Raw genomic sequence first — 13,664 nt, 5'->3', positions numbered from 1 at the left:
ACAAACATATTTCAACTAATCTTCTTTAACTAAAGCAGTAGGTACCTAACTCAAGAAAGTTAATTCAGAAAAATACATAATATCAATTCATATGTTTTCATGTTACAGATGCATAATTAAAATTATGCATTGATTGGAAAACAGTGTTTATACTTTAGGATAAGTATTTATACTAAATAAATACTTTAGGTTAAGTATTTATTATATACATTATTATTGATTGGAGAACAGAGTTTATACTTTAGGATAAGTATTTATACTAAATAAATACTTTAGGACAAGTATTTATTATATACAGTGTTTATACTTCCCCATTGGGGAGTGCACTTTCTGGAAATTCTTTATTCTGGAATTTGTTTATTCAGAAAAAGTAATGTCAAGCTTTTCATATAAGTCATTTCTATACACCTCCTCCTACATTAGAAATTTTCAGAGTATTTTCAAAATAGGCTTACATAGAGATCCTCACCAGTGAGATATCTTCCTTATTTTTGACAATACTTGCATGTATTAAATGATTTTCCACATTGCCTAGTTTCTCCTGTGTAATTTTTCATGCATGTGACAAGAACTGGGGCTACTGAATGCTTTCCCACATTCCTTGCACATGTAGGGTTTCTCCCCAGTGTGAGATCTTTCATGTATTTTATGGGCGAGGTATGCACTGAATGCTTTCCCACATTGCTTACATACATAGGGTTTCTCCCCAGTGTGAATTCTTTCATGTACTTTATAATGTTTCTGTGCACCAAATGCTTTTCCACGGTACTTACATACAAAGGGTTTCTCCCCAGTGTGAGTTCTTTAATGTGTTTTACGAGTACTACATGTACCAAATGCTTTCCCACAATGCTTACGTAAATAGGGTTTCCCCCCAGTGTGAGTTCTTTCATGTGATTTACGAGAACCACATGCACTGAATGCTTTCCCACAATGCTTACATACATAGGGTTTCTCCCCAGTGTGAATTCTTTCATGTATTTGACAGTAACTGTGACTGCTGAAAACTTTCCCACAATGCTTACATATATAGGGCTTCTCCCCAGTGTGAGTTCTCTCATGTATTTTACAAGAACCACATGTACTGAATGCTTTCCCACAATGCTTACATATATAGGGTTTCTCCCCAGTGTGAGTTCGCTCATGTATTTGACAATGAGAGTGTGCAGTGAAAGCTTTCCCACAATGCTTACATACATAGGGTTTCTCCCCAGTGTGAGTTCGTTCATGTCTTTGACAACGAGTTTGTGTACTGAAAGCTTTCCCACAGAGCTTACATACATAAGCCTTCTCTCTAGTGTGCATTCTTTTATGTATTTGACAATGCCGGTGAGTACTGAATGCTTCCCCACATTGCTTACATATGTAGGGTTTCTCCTGAGTATGGTTTTTTTTATGTTTACAAAGTGAAATGTTAGAAGAAAACCCTTTTCCACATTGCTCACACACATTGGTTTTCTTTCCGGCATGCCTTCTGTTATGTATTTGGTAACACTGCCATGTACTGTATGCTTTCCCACACTGCTTACATACATATGATTTTTCTGCAGTGTGGCTTCTGTCATGTACTTGACAAGAAGTGTGTGCAGTACTTCATGTACTTCTCTCATGTACTTGACAAGAAGTGTGTGCAGTAAACGCTTTTCCACAGTGCTTATATATACAGGGTGTGTCCCTGGTGTGACTTCTGTCATGTATTTGATAGTGCCAATGTGTGCTGAAAGCTTTTCCACATTGTTTACACACATAGGGTTTCTCCCTTGTGTGAGATTTTTCATGTCTGTGACAGTTACTCTGACTCCTGAAAGCCTTCCCACGGTCTTTACATTTGTAGCATTTCTTTCCAGTGTGATTTCTTCTGTGATTGTGAAAGAAATTACTGGAAGCTAATTTGGCTTGTTCACATTCCTTAGATATATATGGCTTTTCCCAGCACGCCTTCTTTCTTGTATTTCCATATACTGGGAAGAAACAAAAGCTTTTCCAGCTTGTTGGCACACATATTGATTCCCTGCACTGTGACTTTGTTCACAGATTTGAACATCATTGAGTGTGCTGGGGGCTCGCACACTTTGCTTATATACAAAGGTCTTCTCTTCAGGGTGAGTTCTCTCCCTGGGGTCAGAGTCAGCTTTTCCACACTGCTCATATTCACAGGGTTTCTCTCCAGGCTTTGTCCTTCTGTGCTTTTGAAAGGACTCAAATTCAAAGCTGGCTCTTCCATTTTCATTACGTTTATAACCCCTCTCTTTAAATCCAAAATACTCATGTGGCTCTAGTCAAGTGTGAGATCTGATGGGGTCATTTAGTGATAAATTATCAATCAGGGGCTTTCTACAAGCAATGCTATCAGTTGGTTTAAAACTAGATTTTTTCAAGTTCACATTAGCATCTGGAGTCATAAGAAATATTTCTTCATATTTCTTCAATCCTTCATATTCATAGCATTTCTCTTTTTCATTTCTGTAAAAAAAAATCAACAAAATACCAATCAAAACAAGAAGCATCTCCTTGCTAATAATTTATTGGGAAAATTTCAGTTTGATGGATCCTAAGAAATTCTGAGAATGAATTGACTGAATGCTCTAGAGGATTCTTGACAAGAGCTATTACTAAACAGTGGTATTCATTTGGGATTTTTTAAGTCAACATGTGTTTGCAGTACATGCTTGCTTTCATTTTGGGAGCTGACCCATGTGAATATCATATGTGGATCATTTTTGATACTTTCCACTGCTTTCTTTCCTTACCCTGATCCTCTTCACCATCTCCAAAAAGGGATCAGAGTACACTTTTTTGAATCCTGATCCTTTATTTCACTGTCTGATTTATATTTTAGATTTCTCATTTTAGAGAACCCATTTGAGGTCTGGAGCTATAGCCTGGTGGCACAGTACCCACCAGGAAGCACAAGGTCCTGAGTTTGATTCCTGGTGCAAAAAAAAAAAAAAAAAAAAAAGAGAGAGAACTCATCTGTTATTACACTTCCTTTGTCTATTTTACTGCTTACCAGATGGAGACCCATCCATTTTCTTTTATTTTGGCAAATAACATCACTTTTCTTTATGGCTGGATGTATGTTGGTGGGAGCTGCTGAAGCTGGAAAAAAATTACATATGCAGGATGAAGCCAGCCTGAGAACACAGGAGCTCCTCGGAGTAAACAAGCCCTTGTAACTTGTTAACTGGTTGCTGGGCAGTGAGGTGGAAATTAACCAGCTTCTCCAGGGTACAAATAAATGCTCTACTGTTTTTGGGCAGTTCTCCTGCCCATCAGGCAAGAGGTAACTCCACCTGACCCTGGCTATCTCTTGTCTTTATTTTCTAAATCCTCTTGCTGTTTTCTCCCAGGAACCACCAAGAGACCACCAATTCCCACAGTCTGTGAACATTTGCATTTTTTTTTATTTGAGTGCTGGGAATTAAACTCAGGAATTTAGTACCAAATTACTTCTACTGCTGATATATTTTTCTATGTTGAGATGGGTTCTCATTGACCATTAATTTGCTCAGGCAGAACTTCAACCTGTTATTCTGCTGACTCAGTTTCCCAGAGTGCTGGAATTGTAAGAATGCACCACCTATCCAAAATGTTCTTTATCTATGGATCCAAAAAAGACATCTACGGTATACTCAGAATTTAGCTACTTCTTTGAACTTCTGTATGAATGTTTTACTGTAATATGGTGATTTTAACTCCTTTGGGAATATAACCCAAAAAAGTATACCTGAATCAAAAGGAATTTATATTTTGACTTTTTGAGATATCTGTATACTGATTTTCATAGTAGTTTTACTTTGCATTCTCACCAATGACTTATAAGAATTATAAAACATGAATGGACTCAGTTCTCTGGAGGATGGCTTGAAAATACCTATTAACAAAACACTCCCATTCACTTGCATTTTGAGTATTACTTTCAGGTTAGCTCTTGATGCGGTCTCATATTCACATGTATACAAAATTAGATATGCTGAAGATGGCTCCCTGTCAAAACACAAAATCTGTTCTTTCCACACACACCTATACACAATGCCTAGATGTAATTTGTTACATTTTCTTGAACACTGATCATGGAAGAATATTTTTGTATACTGATACATCAGATAGTGTGACTTGTTACATAATGTCTATACTATATCAGGTCCCTATATTGGGATATTTCTGTATTTCACTGTTAGATAATACAAACTCAAACTGTATACATTTTTGGAGAATGTGAAATTAAATAAATTTCAAAATTACATTCTTTTTAGTTTCCTTGGTTTTAGTATTTCTGCTCACACTCTGACGCTTGAGGCACTTTCCTTTACTTGTGAATGCAAATTACCTTAGATTTCTCCAGCAATTTTTGTACTCCTCTCCAATTTGTTGGTTATAATAGGTTCTTCCTGAATTGTACACACAGAAATAAAAGGAGTTAGTGTATTACTACAAAAGAAAATAACAAATTCCAGTTAGATTCATAGTACAAGCCAACCAGGTCTGAGATATTCCTTAAAAAGTTGTCACATTCTGATTGATGAAACTGTACCAATAAGCAAGAAGCAATGTTCTCTGATTGTATAAAGAAAAAAAATGACATCATACTTACTTATAGCAACCATGTTCATAAATGTTTCCCACATCACATCTCTGTAGAGCTTCTTTTGGGACAGCTTCAGCAAAGCCCACTCCTCCACAGTGAAGTTCACAGCCACATCCGCAAAGGTCACTGCCTCCTAAATGATAACACATACATTTCCTGAAAGAAGTTTGAGACTCACAGCCTGGAACAGATCAATTCCTCTCATAAAATCCTGAAGTGATGCTGAATCCTTCACATATTAACTTCATGTCTTGGTCATCAAACTTTTACCCTCCATTGCACACACATTTTTCCCAGAGCAATTCTGCTACATGAGAATACGGTAGTGGTTTTCCTGTTGGGTTAATGCCATCATCTTTGTGCACTAATTCTAGACAGAGCTGCAAGATCACAATCCAAAATCCACTGGGGCAGATGAGTATCTAATGAATAGTTTTCATAGACCATAGATAATATCTCTTTTCAAATCTTATTTATAGTGTTGAGTCCTTTCTCTGATTGTACTTAGCATTGATTCAACCAAATCTTATGAAGTTATACCATTTTGACATTATTCAGAATGTATGACAAGGTACATAAGAATTATAGTTATCAAAATGATATAAATGGCAGTTGTTTGAACAGACAAAGCCCACATTTGAAAGAGATTGAGCTAGGCATGGTGATGCATGCCAGTAATCTTAGCACTTTGGAGGCTGAGGCAGTAGGATTGCTATGAGTTTGAGGCCAGCATGAGCTACATAGTGAGTTCAAGGCCAGCCTGAACTATACAGTGAGATCCTATCTCAAAAAAAAAAAAAAACCCAAACCCCTGCCCCCAAAAAACACACACACAGAAAAAGAGGTTGACCGGGGACAGAGCAGGCAACTAGTGATCCTGCTGCCATCACAGTCTGTGTCTCCATCCTCTGTGTGCCCAGTGCAGCCAGGAGATACTGGCTCAGATGGCCCACAAACCACTAACACTGGGGTTCATGTTTGGGTCTCCCCTGCGCAGGGACTGCACTGCCTGAGGTATTAGATCAGGTGGTCCATGAACTGCTGACACCCTGGTTTTGCATCTGGGCTTTGTGTGCACCCTGAACTCCCGCAGGACACAGAAATAGGTGGTCCAAGACCAATGCCACTACAGCCCCCGTCTCGATCTTGTGTGCACCCTGAGCTGCCTGGAGACACCAAATCAGGTGGTCCATGAACTGCAGACCCTGCAGATGGTGTTTTAGCTCTGCCTGTGTCCTGAATTGTGGTCCGTGTTCACACCAACAATGCAGCCTGCTTCTGGGTCATACATGTGCCCTGAGCTACCTGGGGCACTGGAGCAAGTGGTCTGTGATCCACCAACACTGTGATTTATGTCTGGGACCTGGGAGAACTAGGAATACTCCATCAGCCACCGGAAGAACCCAGAGTGAGCAGCCCACCTTGGTGACCACTGAGGGACAAGTCTGACCACCAGGAAAACTAGAGATGCTGGCACAGAGGAAGGCAGCGTAGCCAGCTGGGGAGCTCTCAGCCACACGCTCAGGACGCGCCCTGTGGCGCCGGGAGACTGGAAAAGCCACACTTTCTGGGCCCATCTGATTGGATAGTTGCAGGGCCTGCCCCTTCCCCGCAGGCTGGCTCCTGGCCCACTGCCTACCCTCTCAGCGGAGTGTGGCCAGCGAGCCAAACTACTTCCCGCATGGGTGTAGCTCGGATAATATTGTGTGACCCCAGTACTTCTGGATCAAGCTCTCTCCCACAACGTCAGCCTCACCTTGCCTGAGGTATAATTGCATGTAAGCGGTTTATTTATTTTTTTAAGAGCAGCCCCTGTTTCCTTGAGGGACTTAGCGCACTCTTTCTGAAACTAGGGTCTCAAATGTGCTCAGAAGATTCCAGGGTGAACGGCTCATGGAAGAGTCAGTCCCCAGGTGTCAGAAAACACTGTGAGTCTAGGCCAGGCCAGGACCCGGAGGAAGGGAGAGCAGGCCTGCTGTTTGAGAGGTCAGTATTCGAGAATGAGGCAGCAGGCTTCATGACCAAGACGTTTGCAGTGTCTCTCTCAGTCCACGCGTTTCCTCCCAGAAAAGGAGTATAGGCTGTCAGAAAGAATTCAGTTATTGTGCTTATGAAAAAAACTTACAGTTAAATGCTAGCAACGTCCTGCAAAAGTGTAAAGAGGGAAAAAAGGCAAACACTGCAACCCCTCAGACAAGCTGCATATTTCATCCAGAGTCCTTAAAAACCTTAATTCTGAAGGAAACACTGACAAGCTTGGGGGCCTGAGTGATTCTGTGACACGGAGCCCCGCATTGGGCTGTCTGGATTACTTCCTGGTGAGGACGCAGGGACACCTGAGGACTTCAGACTGTAAGCTCCCGTGCACTGTACTTCTGCCCTCCTGTGTTGAAATGCTCTGTGTTTCAACATTGATATTCCCAGAGGAAGCTATGTGGAGTCGTGTGATAACACTGTTTACAAACTTGTTTGGCTTGATAAATGTGCAGGATAACAGTAAGACGCACTTCTGGGAGTGTCTGGTTAACTCATATGCACGTGACATGAGGGACCATATGTGCGACCCCTGGCCAGTTCTGTGCAGGCTTTCCCCCTCTCTCTGGTGTCTGGCCCTGTGAAGCAGTTACCTATGTTTCTTCATTTCCATGTGACATGACACATGGAAAGTCTGCCCTGGAAACAGTCAAACCCAGATTACAATCTCTGAAACAGTGACACAAAATAAACCTTTCTTCTTAAATTTTGTGTGACAGATATTTTGTCCCTGTAATAAAAAATAAAAATAAACTTCCAAATACATCTCTCTCTCTTTTTTTCTTTTTGGTACTAGGAATCGAACTCAGGACCTTAGACTTGCCAGGCAGGCGCTTATGCCGCTGAGTTATATCTCCAGCCTTTTTTTTTTTTAAAGACAGGGTCTTGCTATGTAGTCCAGGCTGAACTTGAACACACTGTGTAACCCAGGCTGGCCTTGAAGTTGCTGTGACCCTCCTGCCAGAGCCTCCTGAGTGCTGAGATTACAGGCATGTACCACCATGCCTGACTGAATGCATCAATTCTTCCTTCAGAAAATCACATAATGAATTTCTATGACTACTCCTCTCAGTTTCTTCATGTGTACATATTTCAGTCTCACTCCAGTGGCTCTTTGTATATCAAAACCACTGCTTCCCTCTATAACTGTTGTACAAAGCTGAGTCCAGGAAAGGAATGATACCTGAGGAAGTCAGCAGGCAGTGAACAGCTTTATTTTACACCGGTGCTCCTGGCTGGGATAACTCCCAACAACAATGCCAGGCCCCGTGTGCTTGTGGGCTAGCGCTTTTAAATGATGCATAGGCAGGAGGTACAAAGGAGGTACAAAGGTGAGGCAGAACAGCCCGGCAGTTCTCTGATTAGCTGGGAGAGTGAGCTCATCAGTTACAAGGCTAGACTAATGATCATGAAGTTTGTTACAATCAGACTTCAAGCATGTTCTTTATGCTTTTGTGGTTACAGGGGTCAAGAAGGAAATTACAGAGTCATGAGGCAGTTACAGAGCTAGGCAGTTTTAAAAGAACAAAGTTTGGGGCTGGGGATTTAGCTCAGCGGCAAAGCTCCTGCCTGGCAAGTGCAAGGTCGTGAGTTCAGTTCCCGGTACCGGAGAAAAACCAAAAAAAAAAAAAAAAACAAACAAACAATAAAAGAACAAAGTTTTAAAAAGAACAACTTTTCCTTGTACGGTTTTTCCCTTTCACAATCTGCTCTCCAGGCTGGAAGAACTAACTGAATAGAAACAAGAATCAGACCAAAAAGTCATGCATAAATCAAACCCACTGTTACAGATGCTTGGAACCCTGTTGCATCATATTTTGCAGACTAATAGAGCTTTTCTTTATTACCTACCAATTGTAGGGGTTGACTCAGAAGAACCTATGAAGAATACCCACAACAATGTGAAGACGAGTTTGAGAATGTTTTCTGGAAAAACACTCTACCATCCCTGAATTTTTTAAAATTTTATTTTAAAGAGAGTAGTAAATGAGAAACAAACAAACAAAAAATAGAACAGTGGCAGCATACCAGTATCACAAACATAAACAAACCAAAGCTAGAACATTTAAATTGATACAGGGTGTCAAGACAAAATAATACGAATTAACAGTGGTTGTTACATTACATATCACTATCCTCAGTAGATGATAGGAAAAGGCAAGAAATTGCTCTAAGGAAGGAATGACTGGGATGAGGGAAAGAAGAAAAAAGAAAGAAGGAAGGCAAAACATAAATATATATATGAATAGCTGCGATGACTGTATTGCTGCTGTCTGATGGTGTATTGAAGTGAGCAGTCAATGCTTACAATTTTTTATGTTCAGATCAGTTTTGCATGCTTGTGTCTGGTGGTCTGAGCAACTGATTTGAAGGTAACAGTAGGCAATGAAAGTACAATGGTGAACTCCTACCATCTTGTCTAGTGAAACTCTGTATTAACTCTACTGTTTTACCTAAAAATTATTTTCTTATTCTTTTTAATGGCTTGAGCACTCTTCCATTCTGACGTCCCTGAATTTGTTGATACAATGTAACCTCGTAATGCTTCCATCTGCATGTACCAACAATTCATATGCTGGCTCTTCTACCTGGAAATTGATTCCCCATGCCACTAATGACCCGACTCATAAGGATACGTCCTCAGGTCCTGTTTAAACACTCCCAATTCCAGACACTTTCTCTCACTCCTTTCAGCATCGCTGAGCACCTATGGACCCCTGGCTTACCTGACCACACTTCATGCCAAGCTGCCATGTAATGACAATGTAAGAGAATTTCTTACACTGTAAGAGAATGTAAGAGAATTCCTCAATATCTGAGCTATGAGAAGCTTAGGGAAGGGAAGAACTTTGCTTTTAGTCACTGCCCTCTGTCAGCGTGTGTGATATTTCCAAAGGAAATGAGCATGAGTCTCAGAGTGGTGACAATGTGAGAAAATAATAAAGTGTAGGAGACCGAGACTGACCTCCATTGTATATTAGTAGCTGTCTTACACGCCTTTCCCTTTAAGTCAGGACTGCCTACCGTTGCCTAGCTACTCCCGCCTCAAGAACTAGGACTGCCCACCGTTACCTAGTTACTCCCGCCTTTGTCAGGTTATTTGGTTATTCCCACCTTAGAACTTCCGCGTTTCTCCGTGCTGTATATAAGCACCGCACTTCCCGCTAATAAACGAGACTTGATCAGAGCACTGTCTTGTCTCCATTCTTCGTGTCTCTTGTCCCTTTATAATCCCCACTCCCCCTCTAGGGTTCACGTTGACTGTACCCGCGGGCAAAGACAATAAAGGATAAGATGCTGTGACAGTATGAAAGAGTGGAGTGCGAAACTCCCTAGCTCAGGGAAAGAGGTGGTGTTTTACCTGGAGTACTTTGAATGACACAAAGGAGTTTCCCAGGCAGTGCTAACGCAGCGTGGATGGCAGAGAATGTAGTTTTTCCAGCAATAGAAGAAACAACTGAAGTGTCCAGTAATCGATAACTGACCAAAAATAGAAGCCTTCCATAATATTATTCATACATAAAAAAGTAATTTTCTGATAAATGCTACAATATGAGTTAATCTTTGAAATGTCATGCAAAAAAAAAAAAAAAAAAGGGGACACATAGTTTTGAATGATCCAAAGTGGCCAGAACATGAAATTTCATAAAATACACGGTACGTTAGCAGTTCACAGGGCCTGGGAAGATAGGAGAAAGAAGGATTGGAACTTTCTTTAGATGATAAAGCAAATATTCTAGGGTGTTAACTAAGTATAACTTTATAACTAAGTATAACCAAATGGTAAGTAAGTTGTATTTCAGTAAAACTGGCAGAAAACACAATTCCTGGCTGACAATGAATGTTCAAAGAATTTGGAGAAATATTTACAGTGCAGCTAATAATAAATGAAGGGATAGAGCCAGAAAAGAGTGAAATAATTGTGAGAGGGAAATGAAAAAAGAAGGGATATGAGAGGGATAAACGGAAGCAAGGAGGACTACAGGGAGGGCAAAGGGAGGTGCTAGGTAAAGGTGGAAAATGATCTGTCCAGGGTGTATTATTTCAAGAAAATAAAATTTATTATTGCAGTGGGTTTGATAGCAGTCAAGTAGAAAAGGAGAGTGAAGAGACATGACCATTAAAACCCATGTCTATTTTGGAAAGGAAAGGGGACGTGGGAAAAGGAGTTGCATGGGGAATTTAACTGTGAGCTTGACATTGGCCATCACACTGTGCAGATTCTATGTATTTGCTTTGATGATCTCTTGAACCATCTCTTAAATCCTCTTTTTTTCCTGTGTGCACTTTTTTGAGAGAGAGGATCTCATATGTAGTGCAAGCTGACTTTGAACTCACTGTGTTCTCCAGGCTGGCCTCAAACTCATAGCAATCCTCCTGTGTCAGCCTCCTGAGTGCTGGAATTACAGGCATGGGCTACCATGCCCATCCTGTATGCCACTGTTTGCCTATGGTTGTGTGGCTGTACCTCCTCAAGAAACCTTACAGACTGATAATATCAAATACAATTTTATTAGCATGAAAATAGCCCTTATTATCTAATTTATATTTTAACATTTGCTTTGTAGGATTTCAAAATTAAGGCTAGTTCACCTTGTCTTATCTTTATGAATGCTTTGTGTTTCAGTTCATGGCATCTACAGTTGCATTATTTTTATTACATCTAAATGCAGTGTTTTCCTTGAATCTGTATCTTCCAGAACTTTTGAGTTTAGATTATTCATTGTTATGTATTTTACTCTGATATTTAGAATACTTATAACACAGAAAACTCATATTTATCAAAAACACAGACTGAAAACAATTACAAGATGAGGTCTTCCCTCAATTCTGAAGTATAAATAATATGTGGGTTCAGATACACAATCTCATTCTCACTGTGGGTTTCAGAATCTCATTTCCTCTAGGCATGCACTTTAAAAGCAAGGTAAATTCTTTTATTTTGAAGAGAAAAAAAACCAAAATAACAACAATGAAGACAAAAAACAACAATACAAAAACAATAAAAATAACTCAGGATTTCAAAACAAGATGGTAGAAATTAACAATGGTTGTTATATTACATATTGTTATCTTCAATTGTGGAGAAGGACATTCTCTAAATGTATTGCCTCAGGCCTGCCCAAGCCACGGTTGTTGGGTTCTGGAGGAAGTCTAGCAAAAGCATTGTTGGCCCTGGGACAACACTAGATGCTTTTCTGAGATATGCCCTAAGGAAGATAACATGATGGCTTACTGGTCAAGTCTCATTCCTATGACAATGGAGTTCTATTGGCCTTGCAAAAATGGTTGAGATCGCCCCAATTCCGGGGCTTCCTACTTTGTTCTCATTGAATAAAAGGTTACTGCAGATGGTCAGGTGGAGTCCAGAAGGCAACTAGCCCCCTGAGCCCAGAGATATGGCTCTGGAGTGGTTCTTTTGACAAGGGGATTAATACATCCGTGGGCATCTCGCTTGGGGGACCAGTTCACCCTGGACAGGGATGGATAAGTAATCCAACATTCAGTGAAGTTGCTTGGATTACCAGATGCAAGAATGCAGGATTGATCAAACAATTCTCCATGTGTTTTAGATGCAAAATGTATTATTAAAGAAGAGTCTTTTTTTCAACAGGTAGTCATAAAATGAGTTTTAAAAATGTCTACAGTTAGGTAATAACTCAAATATTGAGTGTCAAATTTTTAAATACAAAAAGCATTGAGAGTTACATGTATGTAAGTTTAATAAAACTCATTAAGGAAAACTATTCATCAAGAAAAAGTAATCATGTTCTTGGAAATGATCAACAAATAAGGACCAATGAGTAAAAAGTAAAGATAATAAAACACAAAATGAAAAACAAGCAATAACCCTAAAGATCATGATGACTTTAATTTTGGAAGGAGGGTCTTCCTAATCTGCCTCAGCTTGCTCTGAACTCTGGATGTACTGCAACTTCTTCTTTGTCTACAAGATACAATCACTACAGGATACAATTCCAGATACAACCACTGCACCCAGCAGAGCAAGGGTATTTTAGAGAAAAAGAAGTACAAAGATCATGATTTAATAAACTTTAGATAGTGAATAAATTCTTTTAAAATGTAAAATTTTAAGTCTCTTACAAGCAAAAGAGGAATGATGGAAGCTGAACTAAGTTGTCAAGCAGGTACAATGGCATTTTAAAAACACTGCTTCAAGCACAAGGTCATGAGTTCGATTCCTGGTACCGGAAGAAAAACAAAAACAAACCAACAAGAAAAAAAAACAAAAACAGAAACACTGCTTCACTACATTCATTCCCAGCGCATTTGCAGATGGTTTTATGACAATTTCAAGAAACCCTCAGCTAGGCACTGTCTCACATGCCTATAGTCCAAACCACTCAACATATTTAGGAAGAAAGGTCATGAACTGGAGTGTGGCCTGGGAAGATTAGTGAGACACTGTATGAACAATAATGAAAACTAAAAATACAAAGTGTATTTTATGTATCTCAGCTTTCACGTCATTCACTAAACTATGTTTTCAGAGTAGTTTCTAGAATATGTTCTTCAAAACTCAGAAAACAATTTTGAAAAACTTCAGTTCATTTCAGAAAGTTAATTCAACTTTTATATAAAACTAGGTAAAGTGTGTTTATAAGTCAGTAAGACCTACTACAATTATGTGTTTTTAAAAATTCCAAGTAAAACACTACCTAGTAAAAGACAGGTTGTGTTATAAAAGTTTTTAATCTAGATAATTGGTTATATGGCAGCATCTATCCCTATCCTGTGCAAGGTCAAAGGTTCAAACCACAATACCACAAACAGCTGTAGTACAATTGTGTGTATTGATTTATTTCACCAAAGATAAAGATGTTTCTGAATCTGAAACTTCTCAGAGAACTCAGCACAAAAATCAACAAAGAAAAGCATAATCTGAACATTTAAATCTTTGTATCACTATATCAATACATTTTCTGAAACTCAAGTTCTCTTGGTTACTTCTGAAATATCTTTTAAGTACATAAAATCAAAATGGACTTCATATCCTGATGAAGCATATAGATATATATAT

The 13,664-nt window shown here is 39.4% G+C and overlaps 1 protein-coding gene across 1 annotated transcript in view; it reads right to left on the bottom strand.

Moving 5' to 3' along the window:
* Nucleotides 1-804: 804 nt before the first annotated feature.
* The window catches only part of LOC102003691 (vomeronasal type-2 receptor 116-like), a 62,548-nt gene continuing 49,688 nt past the window's right edge, over nucleotides 805-13,664 (bottom strand). The window contains exons 7-9 of the mRNA XM_013507569.1: nucleotides 9,349-9,405; nucleotides 4,595-4,721; nucleotides 805-1,568 (exon numbers count right to left, since the gene is read on the bottom strand). Of these exons, the coding sequence (XP_013363023.1) occupies nucleotides 805-1,568; nucleotides 4,595-4,721; nucleotides 9,349-9,405 (948 nt within the window). The remainder of the gene's footprint in view (nucleotides 1,569-4,594; nucleotides 4,722-9,348; nucleotides 9,406-13,664) is intronic.

This window comes from Chinchilla lanigera, unplaced genomic scaffold (assembly GCF_000276665.1).
Source record: "Chinchilla lanigera isolate Chin_1 unplaced genomic scaffold, ChiLan1.0 scaffold00131, whole genome shotgun sequence".
Lineage (NCBI taxonomy): Eukaryota > Metazoa > Chordata > Mammalia > Rodentia > Chinchillidae > Chinchilla > Chinchilla lanigera.
Note: the sequence above shows the minus strand (reverse complement) of the source record. Positions and strands in the feature narration are given on the sequence as shown.